Source organism: Nestor notabilis, unplaced genomic scaffold, assembly GCF_000696875.1.
Source record: "Nestor notabilis isolate BGI_N333 unplaced genomic scaffold, ASM69687v1 scaffold7266, whole genome shotgun sequence".
Classification (NCBI taxonomy): Eukaryota; Metazoa; Chordata; class Aves; order Psittaciformes; family Psittacidae; genus Nestor; species Nestor notabilis.
The window spans coordinates 46,242-59,359 of record NW_009934169.1 but is presented as its reverse complement, the minus strand read 5'-3'; the positions used below and the strand labels follow the sequence as shown (position 1 = coordinate 59,359).

The following is a 13,118-nucleotide window of genomic DNA, read 5'->3' as shown; positions in this document are numbered from 1 at the left end:
CAGGTTTACAGAAAAAGAGTAGGTAAAAGAAGTGAGGGTGGCACTCTATGTTAGAGACATGATTATCTGAGTTAGAGCTATTGTCAACAAGAAAAGATCGTACTTTTCTTGTTGACCTCAGTTTTAAAGACCTATGCTGGATGTTGTGTGCAGTCTGTAGTAAAACATCATTAGAGTTTCTAAAAATGATAGATTATAATTATCTAACACAAAAGGTATTGAACCTAGCATAAAGTAATTCTATTCTGAGCCTCATTACATTGAATAAAGATGAACAGACCAGTGGATCTAATTACATTTATTATGGGAAAACAGAGAACAGTAATATATATACTTTGTACTTCAAAAAGAGTGAGTTTTACAAAGCAGGAGAAAATTATGAGAGATAATTGATTAGGAAGAATAAATACAGACAGCCACCTGTGAAAGCAATTTGAAAGTTGTTTAACAAGAATTTATGAGATGTCCGGACACCATATCTCATAATTAAGAAAGAAATAGTATGTCTGTGTGCTAAAAGCCCTCCTACTTCAGGTGTGAAGTGAATATATCAATTAAAATAAATTTTTAAAAATAACAAAAGGGAGAAAAGGAGAATGATAGTAAAAACTGTAAATTATAAAGCATAGCAAAGAGATATAGGAACCAAAAGACACTGGTAAAAAAGACACATCTCCCAGGAATTCAGACAGTGAGAAAACAATTTTTAGACATTAGGAAAAAAAAGCTAGGCTTAGTGTAAAAATTTGAAACAGAAATACTAATAGTTGTATAAATTAAATATGAAAGGAAGAGTATGCCCATATTTGTGGCTGTCTATACTTGTCTAAAAGCACTAGGAGAAACAGCTGAATAAAGTTAAAAGGGAAAGTTTGCATTACCTGCTACAGAGCACCATATATGTGATTTCATTCAAATGGAAAGATAGAAAAACTGACCTATAGATAAGTGTTATGGGAATGAAGTAAAGGACAGTATCTGTAAAACATGCTGATAAGGAAAGCAACAGTGTTGTGAAACTCAGGAATTTTGCCTAATATTCATGAGGGATGAGAAAAGAGATAAGGCAAAAGATCCAAACATGAATCCATTCCAGAAGACTATAAAACGTAAATCCAAAATCTGTTCGTCATCACTAGTCAAGATGAACAACAGATACATGGTGAGCACTTGACTGATGACATGCCTTGTCCTCCTTGGTGCATATAAGTGATCCTCACCAAGCCACCAGGACACCCACCACAGTGCTGTTCAGTATGTGGATGTGGGAGTGGGAAAAATCAGATTTTCTAACGTAAGACCACCTTCCACTTCTCTAAGATCTCTCACTGAATTTTGCTACACTTATTTCCTATATTATCAGTAGAGGAAGGATTTAAAGTTGTTCTTAGCTCTGAAAAAAAGATATAACTTCATAAGTAATCTCTGTAGAAAATCAGGAGGATGTGTTTATAGTACAGGAGAACAACATACTATTTTTAAATTTTTCAGGATGGGCATTATGCTATTCTGCAGAAGACATTTAAAAGTTAAATTTCAGAGTTTCTAAGCTGTGTGTCTACAATCCATTGTGTATATATTCTTTTGCCCAGAAAAAAACCAGGCGTATCTGACAGAATATTTGTCTTAGCTGTACTAACAACCTACCTTAACATAGATGTGAGATGTAAATTGAGGTGCCTATTTTTTCCAAGCTTGGACTTGGACAATTAACTACTGGATAACTACAGTTACTATTTAAGTGGATGTTAAAATTTATCTCATTAGTATTTTGAGAGCAGAATGCCCAGAAAGTTTGCACTTGGGAGATGTAACAAAACATACATCTGACCTGATAATACTCTTATTCAATCATTATCATATGTGGAATATTCAGAAGATCGTGAATATCATTCCAGTATTTTAAAAGCCAGTTAAATCCTAACTAGTGAAACCTGGCAACAATCCTGAGAAAAAGAATGCAGAATAAAAAGTTAGGAATATAATTAGTGCAAATCATTATGGTTTTGGAGAAAGAGTCCTTACAATCCTTAGTAAACACACTTGACATAATTCTTGATGATTTTGTAATATAGACAGTGAAAGATAAATAATATGTTTAAACTTTTTAAAGGAATTTTGACACATTAATGCACAACATTCTGATTTAAAAGTAGCGCAACAATAGTATACATCTTAAATGGATTAACAACTGTCTCAATTACAGATCCCCAAAAAGTAAATGTCTGCATGTATCTATTGTCAAAGGAATGAGCTTCTGCTAGGGTTAGGAGGTTATCTAGTAGAATAATTGGCATTTGGTCCAGTGTTATTCAATGTAGTCAACAGTCATCTGGAAGAAGATAGAAAATCAGCATTGATCACAGCGATGTCTGAGAAGGGAAAAAGACCATGGAGGTCAGTAAGCAAGTAGTTCTGTTATCATGACCTAAGATTAAGGGATTTGCTGTATTTTTAGTTTAGTGATAATAAAGTTGTATCTTCACATAAATACCACACCAACACAGACTTGCATCAATTCAGGAAAATGATTTATTTTAAGTTATAAGAAATGCTAAACAACAAAATTCTTTTGTGGAAGTGTACTGAAGAGCAGGGTTCTTGAATTTATCTCCCTATGCTTTCAAGAAGATCATGAAGGAGGATTTCCTGTATGGTTTATATGCCTAAGCTATGTTCATGCAGGGAATCAAATACAGAGTTGGGAAAACAGCTAGGCTTAAATGAACTGTTCCAGTAGAGTAACTACAGATGGTGAGAAAAGCTAACAGAGCTAATTCAGCAGTCTGGCATATTAGCATGTGTTCTGCATATAGGAGAGCTGTACTAACTGAATAATTTTCAGTTAAATTCTTCTTAATTTATTTTCCCATCTGATTAAGTCTTAAGGTGAAATGTCTCTCTCTCTTTCTTTTTCTCTCTCCTTTTTTTTTTTTTTTTTAGTATTACTTTTTACTTCATTTTATTTCATTGTCTTTTGGAATGTGTCAACTCTGACTATGATTTGATCTTTATTTTTTAATGACCTTTCAATCTTCTTTGTTTTCCAAAGTCTCATACTACAGGTTAAAACAGCGTATAAATGAAGCATTTTACCTGGGACTAAGTAGTCTTAAAAATGAACATGATGGAATTTTTATACCATCTCAGACTGCTTGGCTGTGATAATTTGTGCATTTTTCTAAACACATTTTATTTCCTGTGGAGGTTCTTGCCCTGAAGTGAAGTAGTGTCAAACAGTGGTATGACGGCAGAAAGCCCACTTCTTGCATTCTACACTAATCCAAATATCTAGTGTTTTTAAACAAGCAGCCAGCCTTGCTGATGTGGGAAACACTCCCATATAGTTCAAATATTGCAGTCAAACCACCAACAAATGCCAAAATGTTTTGATGTGCAGATGTAATTTTGAAACCCTAATCTGCTTGCTTTGTATTGTAGGTGGATTGGTAATTTCTGGTGGTGGCTGCCATACCTGGTGGTTTCTCCTTGGGGGTATTTTGACGAGGATGATAAGTAGCTTCTAGCTGAGACTGACCTTTCCTTACACGCCCCTTCTGCTGTTGCCCTTGACATTTCTTCAAAGGCTGGTCACCGCTTTAGCCCTCAGCCCTTTCTTCTTTCTAGGCCCAGCTGCCTATGGTGAAGACTACTCTGAATGTCTGACAAGGATCTCCACCCAGGCACATGTATTCACTCATTGACAAAGAAGAGCCTGCTTCCATCTTCAGTCCAGAGAGAAAATACCCATGTCTTGCAAATGTCTTTGAAAACAAGGGAAGATGCAGCCTGCTGGGCAAGCTTGGCATCCCTCCTTATACATGGATGGATGGAGTGATGGCAAATAACACCACCACTCCAGCTGTTTAAAAAAATCCCCTGTAACCAACTGTGCGAGTGTTATTTCCCCATGCTGGTCTTTTTGTAAACAGATCACCTTAAAATAGCACATATAGAGCTGAAATATTTGACTTCACACTAGAATGATTAGAAATAAAACCACTCAGAAAGGAGCACCTCCCATGCAGAACACTAAAACTAAGAGCTGTGAGGCAATTTAAGAAACAGTTCCTGTTGCTGCTCATTTTTAATTGATGCCTCACAGCTAAGGCTGGCTGTGTCACAATTTCGACATGAGAACACAGGATCAGAAGACTCAATAAGACCAAGCGCTGCAGCCAGGCTGGACCAAATGTGCATTGATAAATGATAGAGAAATTACCTGTGTCCCCCTTCCACTAGGAAAGAATTGGTGAAATTTTGATATGCTCTGTCTATATTCTCTGTACAGTCACTCCTCATGACAGGGGCACAAAAGCTACCTTCAGCAGCATCCATGAAAGGATTTCTTTATGGAGGACAAATTTTCCACAGATAGATAAATCAACTTAAGCAATGTTCTAAGGTTGCTGAGCAGCTTCAAACAATAGAACACAGCTTGATACTTGTATTGTGACATTGCGTTAACAACAAAATAAGTGCTTATTAAATATAACTTTTTCTTTGAAACTAAGCTACTTAAATTTGGTGATGTTCAGGAAATTGTCCTAACAGGAAGTATTGCTTTTGGAAAGGTAAGAAAAGAAGATCAAACCCAAAATGTGTTTTGAAATCTGACAAAGAGTCTTTTGTCCTTTAACTTCTGATGGCCATCTCTAACTTTCAGCTATTTTGTAGAAATTTGATAACATAATAATACATGAAACCTTTTTTTTTTTTCCCTTCCCTTTTTTTTTCCTCTTTTTTAAATGGAAAAACCATTTCTGGCAAGGCAGAAAAAGCACTGTCATTTCACCACTACATACTTACTGTATTGGCATGTTCGGAGCTCTCCCATTTCTCTCTACTAACCATGTTCTGTATCCAAAAAGCTGCAAAACCAGTTACGTCCACAGTGTTTGCTTTCTATTTTTAACTGAAAGCTGAAGTTTACAAATTCTGGGAAAATTATGTCAAATGCATCAGCTGAAAAGAAACCTTACCATTTCTGTAGAATGGTTTAATTTAGAAATTATAAACTAAATTTTGAAATTGGCAATCACTGATCCATCATTTTAAAAAGAAAATATACAGTGCAAAAATAGGTTTGTTTAATAAGGTCTGAATTCAGGAGACAGGAAAAAAAACCAAACCAAACCAGTCCCAAAACCCCACCTCTATCATCCTACAGTCTGTGTTAGGTAGCAAATGAAATTATATGATATAGAATCATTGAACAGTTAGGGTTGGACAACAATATAAACAGCAATAAGGAAATGTTAGAAGTTAGAATTATGCTCTGATTAAACTAACAATTAAGCGTGAAAAAGCAGACACCTGTGGGGAGGACTGTAAAAGGCTGTCTGTGATATTGTCTTTGGAAGACTTATGCTTTGGTTTAGGTTGAGGGTAGTCTTACAAACATTAATAGACTGAATTCAGCAGGGGAGTAAGCTACTGTACGGGTAAGGCCTATGCTGACACCTACCTGCGGTTTAATTATACAGTGACCCTTTGGGTCAAAAGATATCGTTTGAACTCCAAAATGCAGGTTAAGGGGAAAAATAACAATGCTGTGAGTACGGAACAAATGAGAGAAGCTTGCTACAACCTGGAAGAAACTGAGAAAACATCACTGTTCTTACGTTAATATGGAAGATGACTCTGTGGCTTTTATCTTCCCGATTCTTTCATAGACTTGGTTTATTTGTGATGTTTTTAAACTCAGTCTGTTATGTAAATGTTTTCCAAAGATTGTTTTCATAGGAAATAAATCATGTTCTGTTCTTTAGGCCAGTCAGTGAAAGTCATGATCAAAACCAGCATGATATCAAAAGCTACTGCTACATGTATGCTATTTGCAGTCTGGACACAGCCAGATATCTTGTCTTTTTAACAAAGCATATTGTTAGATGGCAGAAAGGTTGAATTTTGAACACTTCTGTGAATTTCATGTCAAAAGAAATACTAATTACACTGCAAGCTACTTGGGTCATGAAACCTGTACTGAAGTGGAGCTAAGCGGTTGGAGTGGGGAGATTTGAGTGACTCAAGCTGTGTAGGTGAATGTCTCAGCTCCTAAATGAAGTGACACCTGTGACTTATACAAAAACATTTCTGTAAATGAAGTCCTTGAAAACAACCAAAAAAGATATCTAATCAATATCTTCATTTTTATATCAGTAATAGTAACTGAGGTACTTCTGTTTCAGTACATAAAGGCATAGACTTTTTAATCAAAATATTCTAGGGCATGTATTTAATATTATTCTTCTGGCTCTAATGCAGCTGAAAGCTGAAGATATCTGCATCTAGAGTGAAGCTTGGATGAAACAGGCAATGCTCATTCATATGATGGGCACTCCATTTTTCTCAGAAAACGTCTCAGAAAAAAATACTGCTTTAATTTAAGGACTTCTAATCTTTCTTTTCTTATTGATGCTCATTCCACAATCCACTTGAAAAGGACTGCTATTCTGTGGCTGGAAGAATAGAATAGTACTTTGTACACGTCAATGATTATCTAGTGTTTGAAGAATTGCTTCTTTTCAGAGCCCTCCTCATGGGTCAGGCCTGGGAATCCTTGTATCACCTAGAAGTGGGGTGTTAGCTATAAACCCTACAAAGCTAAGACAAGCACCTTCCTTCTTGATGAGATCCAGCAGAGCTGGGCTCCTAGACCACCCTCACAGAAACTGTCTGCTGGATACGAAACCTGAGGGAGTTGATAGAAAACACCAAAGACAGAAGCATGCCTGAAACACTTGTCTGCCACATGGCCTCATGTCCATGACTGTGGATGGAAAATTCCGAAATGAAGATTTAGACCATTAAACTCACCTCTTCTGCTTGGGTTCCTGAAAGCAGTCAGTGGCACTACCCACTCAGGAAGTGAGAGAAGAGTAGCATGCCCCTTCTGTGAGGAGACCTGTTTCTGTCAAGGATTCTTGGGTTTTGCAGAGCAGAAGAGGTTGCGCAGGTTTGGTCAGAAAAAAGAGAGAATTTGGGTGGGTTTGATCCAAGTCAAGTCCTCTGTCAGGCTGGAATAGCAAATGTGAGTACAAATGCTCATATTTCATCATGTCCTCAGTGCTGTAAGAAATATTGAGGTTAAAATTTCTGTAGAACTAGTTAACTGTATTGTGTTTCCACCTTACCTTTCTTCAGTCATCAAGAACAAAACAGAGCCTGACCAGTCTGACTAATGCGTATTGCTTAATTTCAATTCTGTAACATAAAAGAAGAAATGTCACAGAAGCATCTTTCCTAAATTAGATCTTTTTATGAATAGCTGTTGTTCAAAGGTTTTGTTGGTCTTGTGCTGATGGAAGTTAAACCACATAAAAGTGTCATTTGTCCTTAAATATAGAGAAGAAAGTGAGGGGAAAAAAAAAACCAAAAATACACAGTGCTCTGTGAAACTAAAGCACCACTGTGGTTTTTACTGAATAAAACAAGCATAATCCTGTTTCTTTCAGAAACTGTTTAGTGAAAAGCATGTCTATATATTTTATATGTATTTTTAAACACCTACATAAGTTTGCACAATCTAGAATCTCAGCTGTGAGAAGAATCACCTTAGTAATGTACTTAACAAGACCAAAGGCTGCATGAGGCGTACAGAAACCGCAGAGGAAACAAATGCAAACTGTGATGTCGTTCTAATGCTAATTTCTTTCCAGAGGTCTGTTAAAAATTTTTAGACTGAAGACAATGGTCATTACTGGATTTATCAACAGTGCTGTTGTAGTTTAACTCCAGCCAGCAACTAAGTACCGTGCAGCAGCTCACTCCTCCCACCTCAGTGGGATGGGGAGGAGAATCGGAAAAAGATAAAACCCATGGGTGGGGATAAGAACAGAATAATAATAATAACAACAACAATAACAACAACAATAACATAGGAAAAAGAGAAGGAGGAATAAAATTCAGGGAACACAAGTGATGCACAGTAAAATTGCTCACCACCCACTAACCGATACTCACCCCATCCCCAAGCAGCAAATGGAGGCTTCTGGCCAACTCCCCCCAGTTTATATACTGAGCATGACATGCTGTTATATGGAATACCCCTTTGGCTAGTTTGGGTCAGGTGTCCTGACTGCTTCCTCCCAGCTTCCCATGCCCCTCACTGGCAGAGCATGAGAGACTGACAAGTCCTTGATCAGGGTAAGTGCTACTGAGAAACAACTGAAACATTGGTGTGTTATCAACATTGTTCCCAGACTAAAGCCAAAGCACAGCACTGCACCAGCTACTAGGAAGAAAATTATCTCTATCCCTGCTGAAACCAGGACAAGTACTATTTTTAATTTGAATGAAACTTGTACAGATGCTTCTACAGTTGCTTAATTTTATGGATATTGAACCTGTTTCATTAATATGCATGTTGACTGAACGAACCTTCTAAAATGTGCTTCTAATCACACCAGCATTAAATATTAACTAGGAACCTAACTATATCATTCAGTCACATTCTCTTTTTCCTAGCTTATCATTATATGTGCGTTGATATGAGCAGACATTTTTCCTGATTATTTCATTTATCATAAATAAACACATTCTTACGATTGTTACTTACTTAGCTGAATGTAGCAGTGCTTCCACCATGCAGTTAGGCAAAAGCAATGTTCAATGGGGGGCAGGCTTGGGAGTGTGCCTTCTAGTAAACATACTGCCTCAGAAATTTTGTGCTATCTTTTCTTTCTCTTTTTCTTCTTCAGGGAATATTTGTCCTAGGATTGCCATATGCTCTTCTCCACAGTGGATACAGTGGCCTGTTCCTTATCATCTTGGCTGCAGCATTATGCTGTTACACAGGCAAGATTCTAATCGCTTGCCTGTACGAAGAAAATGAAGATGGTCAACTCATAAGAGTGAGAGACACATATGAAGACATTGCAAATGCCTGCTGCAAAAGGCTATCTCCCAAACTAGGTGGCATAGTTGTCAATGTGACCCAGGTGATGGAACTGATCATGACATGTATTTTGTATCTGGTTGTTAGTGGGAACTTGCTGTCACACAGTTTTCCACATGTACCAGTGACTGAGAAAACTTGGTCTGTAATTGCGTTTGTTACACTGTTGCCTTGTGTATTTATCAAAACTCTCAAAACTGTTTCCAAACTCAGCCAGCTTTGCTCCCTGGTCCATTTCATTATCATCCTTGTAGTAATGACTTACTGTCTCACACAAATACATCAGTGGTCCTTGGCAAAATTCAGACTCTCTATTGAGTTTGAGGACTTCTTGGTCTCTGTAGGGGTGATCATTTTCAGTTACACTTCACAAATATTTCTTCCCACGCTTGAAGGTAACATGAAAAGCCCAGGGGAATTTAGTTGTATGCTGAACTGGACTCACTTTTTTGCTTGTGTCTTGAAAACAGCCTTCGCACTGACTGCATTCTTGACCTGGGGCAAAGAGACAAAGGAAGTTATTACTGACAACCTGCCATCCTTTCTTGAAACCCTAGTGAATTTGTGTCTCTTAGCCAAGGCTCTTCTTTCTTACCCTTTGCCTTTTTTTGCAGCCACAGAAATTGTGTATGCTTGTATTTCTAGAGAAAACCAGTCCAAATACAGATCTCCACTATTTTCTCTGGGTGTAAGAGGCTCATTTCTCCTGTTAACTCTGCTGATGGCCATGTTCATACCACATTTTGCCATGTTGATGGGTTTAACAGGCAGTGTAACAGGTGCTGCTATGACTTTTCTTCTTCCTTCTCTTTTCCATTTAAAACTCAAATTGAAAAAACTGTCCTTCTTAGAGAAATGTGCAGATATCTCTGTTTTTACTTTGGGTTTCCTTTGTAGCCTTGCAGGCATAGTTTGCTCAATAAAAGGGCTACTTGAAGTGTTTGGAGGAGTGTAAAAAGATTTCCAGAAATCCAAATAAGGCTCAAATCTTGTAAATGCTTTTACCCTGTTAGTCAGTATATAAGAGATTTTGTGACTAGGTAAAAACAAGCATATGCTTCAATGTTTGCAGGATCAGTGTTCTAACTGTATACATGTGTGGTTCAAAGAAAGTTGGAAAATAAGGTTCATAGCCAAAAAGTACAAAATTTCTCTTATTTAAAATATTGAGAGGAAAAAGGTGTTGGAAGTGGTTTATCATGAAAATAATTTTAAACTAATCCTATATGGTTTTGTTCATACATGACATGCACATCCTAAAATGGTTGCTGCAAATGATCTCACCAATTTAACCAGATTTTCTCACAGGGTTTGATACTGTTCAGTCACAAAGCTATCAAATCTGGCTTACAGGATATGATAGAGTTTGTGAGAGCTATCATTGCAAAAGGATGAGGTATGACTTCACATTATTGGCAGAATGTAATTCAACATGTGAAGAGAACAAGTCAGTGAATTTATTTTTTTATGTAAGAAAAGTTCTACCACTTGTTTTTTAAATGAATAAGCAAAAAGAGAACTGTTCACAATAGCTTTGAAAGCTTGATTTTATAATGAGTTCAAATGCAGATAAAGTCAGACTAAAATGGGCATTCTAACAGCACACAGCCACAGAAAAGGCAATTTGTTCTGAAAAGCTATAGCCAATGACTGCGGCTTTTCTGCAAGTCTAATTCCTAAGATTCATGCCTCTGCAATGCAGTTATTCTATTGGTTGTCTTACAAGAAGTCCCATTGGTAGCATGAAAAAGTTAATACGCAGTTCACTTTCCCCCTTAGGCAGGAAATTTCTTTGATCTTCATATTTTATCTGATGACATTAAAAGCTCAATGAAGTAAATCAAGTTCAATAAACAGACACACAATTAACTTCCTGTACAACTTGCTAGATCTTTAGCTTTAAAAGATATCAGCTTAATAAAAAGATCAACATTGCAATGCATTTCACATTAGTGATAAAAGATTATGAGAAGAAGCAATCTAATCAGAGTACTCTAATGAATATATATCATCTTATTGTACTAAATCTATGTTAGGTAATTAAAGTAATGATTTGAAGGAATAAAGTTTACATTTTCATTATGAACAATTTCACACAACCTTCTACTGCATCACATGAAAAAGTCTTTGCATGTCAACGTAAGACTGGATTATAGAGTAAAAAGCCTAAGAGTAGCCACTTAACTGAACTATTTTTCTATGTAGTATCTTAACATTAACGCTTCCGTCCTGCGTGAGCAACAGTGACCTCTCAAGGCTAATTTGCTGAATGATAAGTACAATGCAATTAACTTTAGACTAGTTCTGGTAAACCTTATGTGTCACCCTGTTTGTTTCTTTGTCTCCTAATGTATGCTTGTAGTGTCGACTAGTGATTAAAATTTTATTAGAACAAATTAATTGTATAATTACAAAAATATTAAGAAACTTGAGGAAATAACTAGTCTCTTAGAACTTGTATCACTTCTTTGGCACAATGGATCAAGTTCTGCACTCAAATCCACAACTGTTTAATTTATTGACATTGAGATTTGTGCTGAAACAAATAGGAGGTATATATTTTAAGGAGTCTTTATTTTTATGCAGCATGACAAAAATACATTACTCATTCAAGTAATTGAAAGCTTGTTATTACCCCTATGACACAGTCTGAAAGATATTATTATTGGATGATGTCAATGAAAGGGTATCATTACTTTTGTGTGGAGAAGTTCCACAGATAAACAAACATCCAGAACAATATTTGTTCTATTTATCCTATATAAATCTCTGAGAATAGAGGAAGGTTGTGCAAAGAGTTTTGTAAAAATTGTTTCAGCTAATTTACTTAAAAACTCCCCATAAATAATTCACCATTTTTTCCCATCTCCTACTTTTATTTTAATATGTTTTATCTCTGACTCTTCAGAAATTCATGGAATTGCCTCAGTGCATTTGCCGGGAAAGCTTAGAAATGGGATAAGCACTTTATTTGTATGGCAGTTTTAGGAATTCCCTAGCTCATCAGTGTTATTTAAAGCTGACATTCGTTGAAATTTCTCCTCTCAGCCTTTTCAAGAAGCCAACATCTATTCCTTTCAAGCCAAAGATAATATTTTCCCCACACAAATAATTGTGTGAGGAAATGATTGTGAGAGAGCATGAGATTTCTCACTTATTCATGATCTTTCCAGTAAGGGGAGATGATTCATTTTTTATAAGACATGTACTATTATTGTCCTTATTTAATCATTTACATAGTCTTAGTTAACATCGGGGAACAGCACGGACTATGATTAACAAGTAAATATGACTGTAAATGCACAAAAGTGAAAGTTACCTAAGTGCAAAGCCTCGAGAAGTCACTTAGCAGAGGTCACTAGATTAAGAAAGAAAATATACTTCAAGGTTCCCTTTTTGTGACCAGCACTCAGCAATTTTGAAGTATGCCATTGTTGTGGGGCACAAAAGCTGTATGACCTTCCCTTTAAAGCCACGGCCAGACATCATCATGAGCAATTATTTTCTGGGGTCAAGATTAAATGAACCTTTCAATTCAAAAAGGCAGAGACAGATTTACACACCTGACAGCTCCAGCCTGAATGTGGGGCTCAGCACATGATAAAGACAAAAATTAATATTCATGGCATAAGGATGACTCATTGGATTTAATTTCCTAAAACACACAATTGCACATTTTTAGATATAGACTTATTCCTGACACTTTCCACTGGCAAAATTCTATTAATAATGTACATAAAATATTTGGAACTGTATATATTAGACATTAAATTACCATCTACAGAATATGTTAAGAGAGTCTAGAAAGGTGGTATTACTATCCAGTATGAACCAGGAGGCTCTGTATTTATCTGTAAAATGACTAGTGGGAATTTTTGTCACTAAATTTATGCTAACAATCATTAGAATCACTGAAGCTAGAAAAGTAAAAGATTGACTCAATATTAATCTGTTGTGGCCACTCCTGGATTATTCACTATTATATGATACTGATTTATCAAAATTAATTCTGAAAACAAACAACCAATAGTAGTGAACATGAAGAAAATGCTAAGGAAAAAATTATATGTTGAAATAAAACATTTTCAAACAGTCTTGCTTCCTTCGTTCTTCCAGCAAAACTGTAAGTAAAGGAACCTGTTTCCTTTCATCAAGAATATCACAGGCATTGCCCGAAATGATTCCCCATTTTGTAGGGATTGCAGTGTCAACACCAAAC

The 13,118-nt window shown here is 36.3% G+C and overlaps 1 protein-coding gene across 1 annotated transcript; it reads left to right on the top strand.

Moving 5' to 3' along the window:
- Positions 1 to 1,081: 1,081 nt before the first annotated feature.
- Positions 1,082 to 9,854, top strand: LOC104407810 (vesicular inhibitory amino acid transporter-like). Its single transcript, XM_010017192.1, has 2 exons — positions 1,082 to 1,162; positions 8,703 to 9,854. The coding sequence occupies exons 1-2, from the start codon at positions 1,082 to 1,084 to the stop codon at positions 9,852 to 9,854; spliced, it is 1,233 nt and encodes a 410-aa protein (XP_010015494.1).
- Positions 9,855 to 13,118: the final 3,264 nt, after the last annotated feature.

Bases quoted from the DNA above. Each gene is read 5' to 3' on its own strand.
- LOC104407810 (XM_010017192.1), top strand. From the start codon at position 1,082: ATGAATCCATTCCAGAAGACTATAAAACGTAAATCCAAAATCTGTTCG. The intron at 1,163-8,702 runs GTGAGCACTTGA...TTTCTTCTTCAG, and splicing joins AGATGAACAACAGATACATG to GGAATATTTGTCCTAGGATT.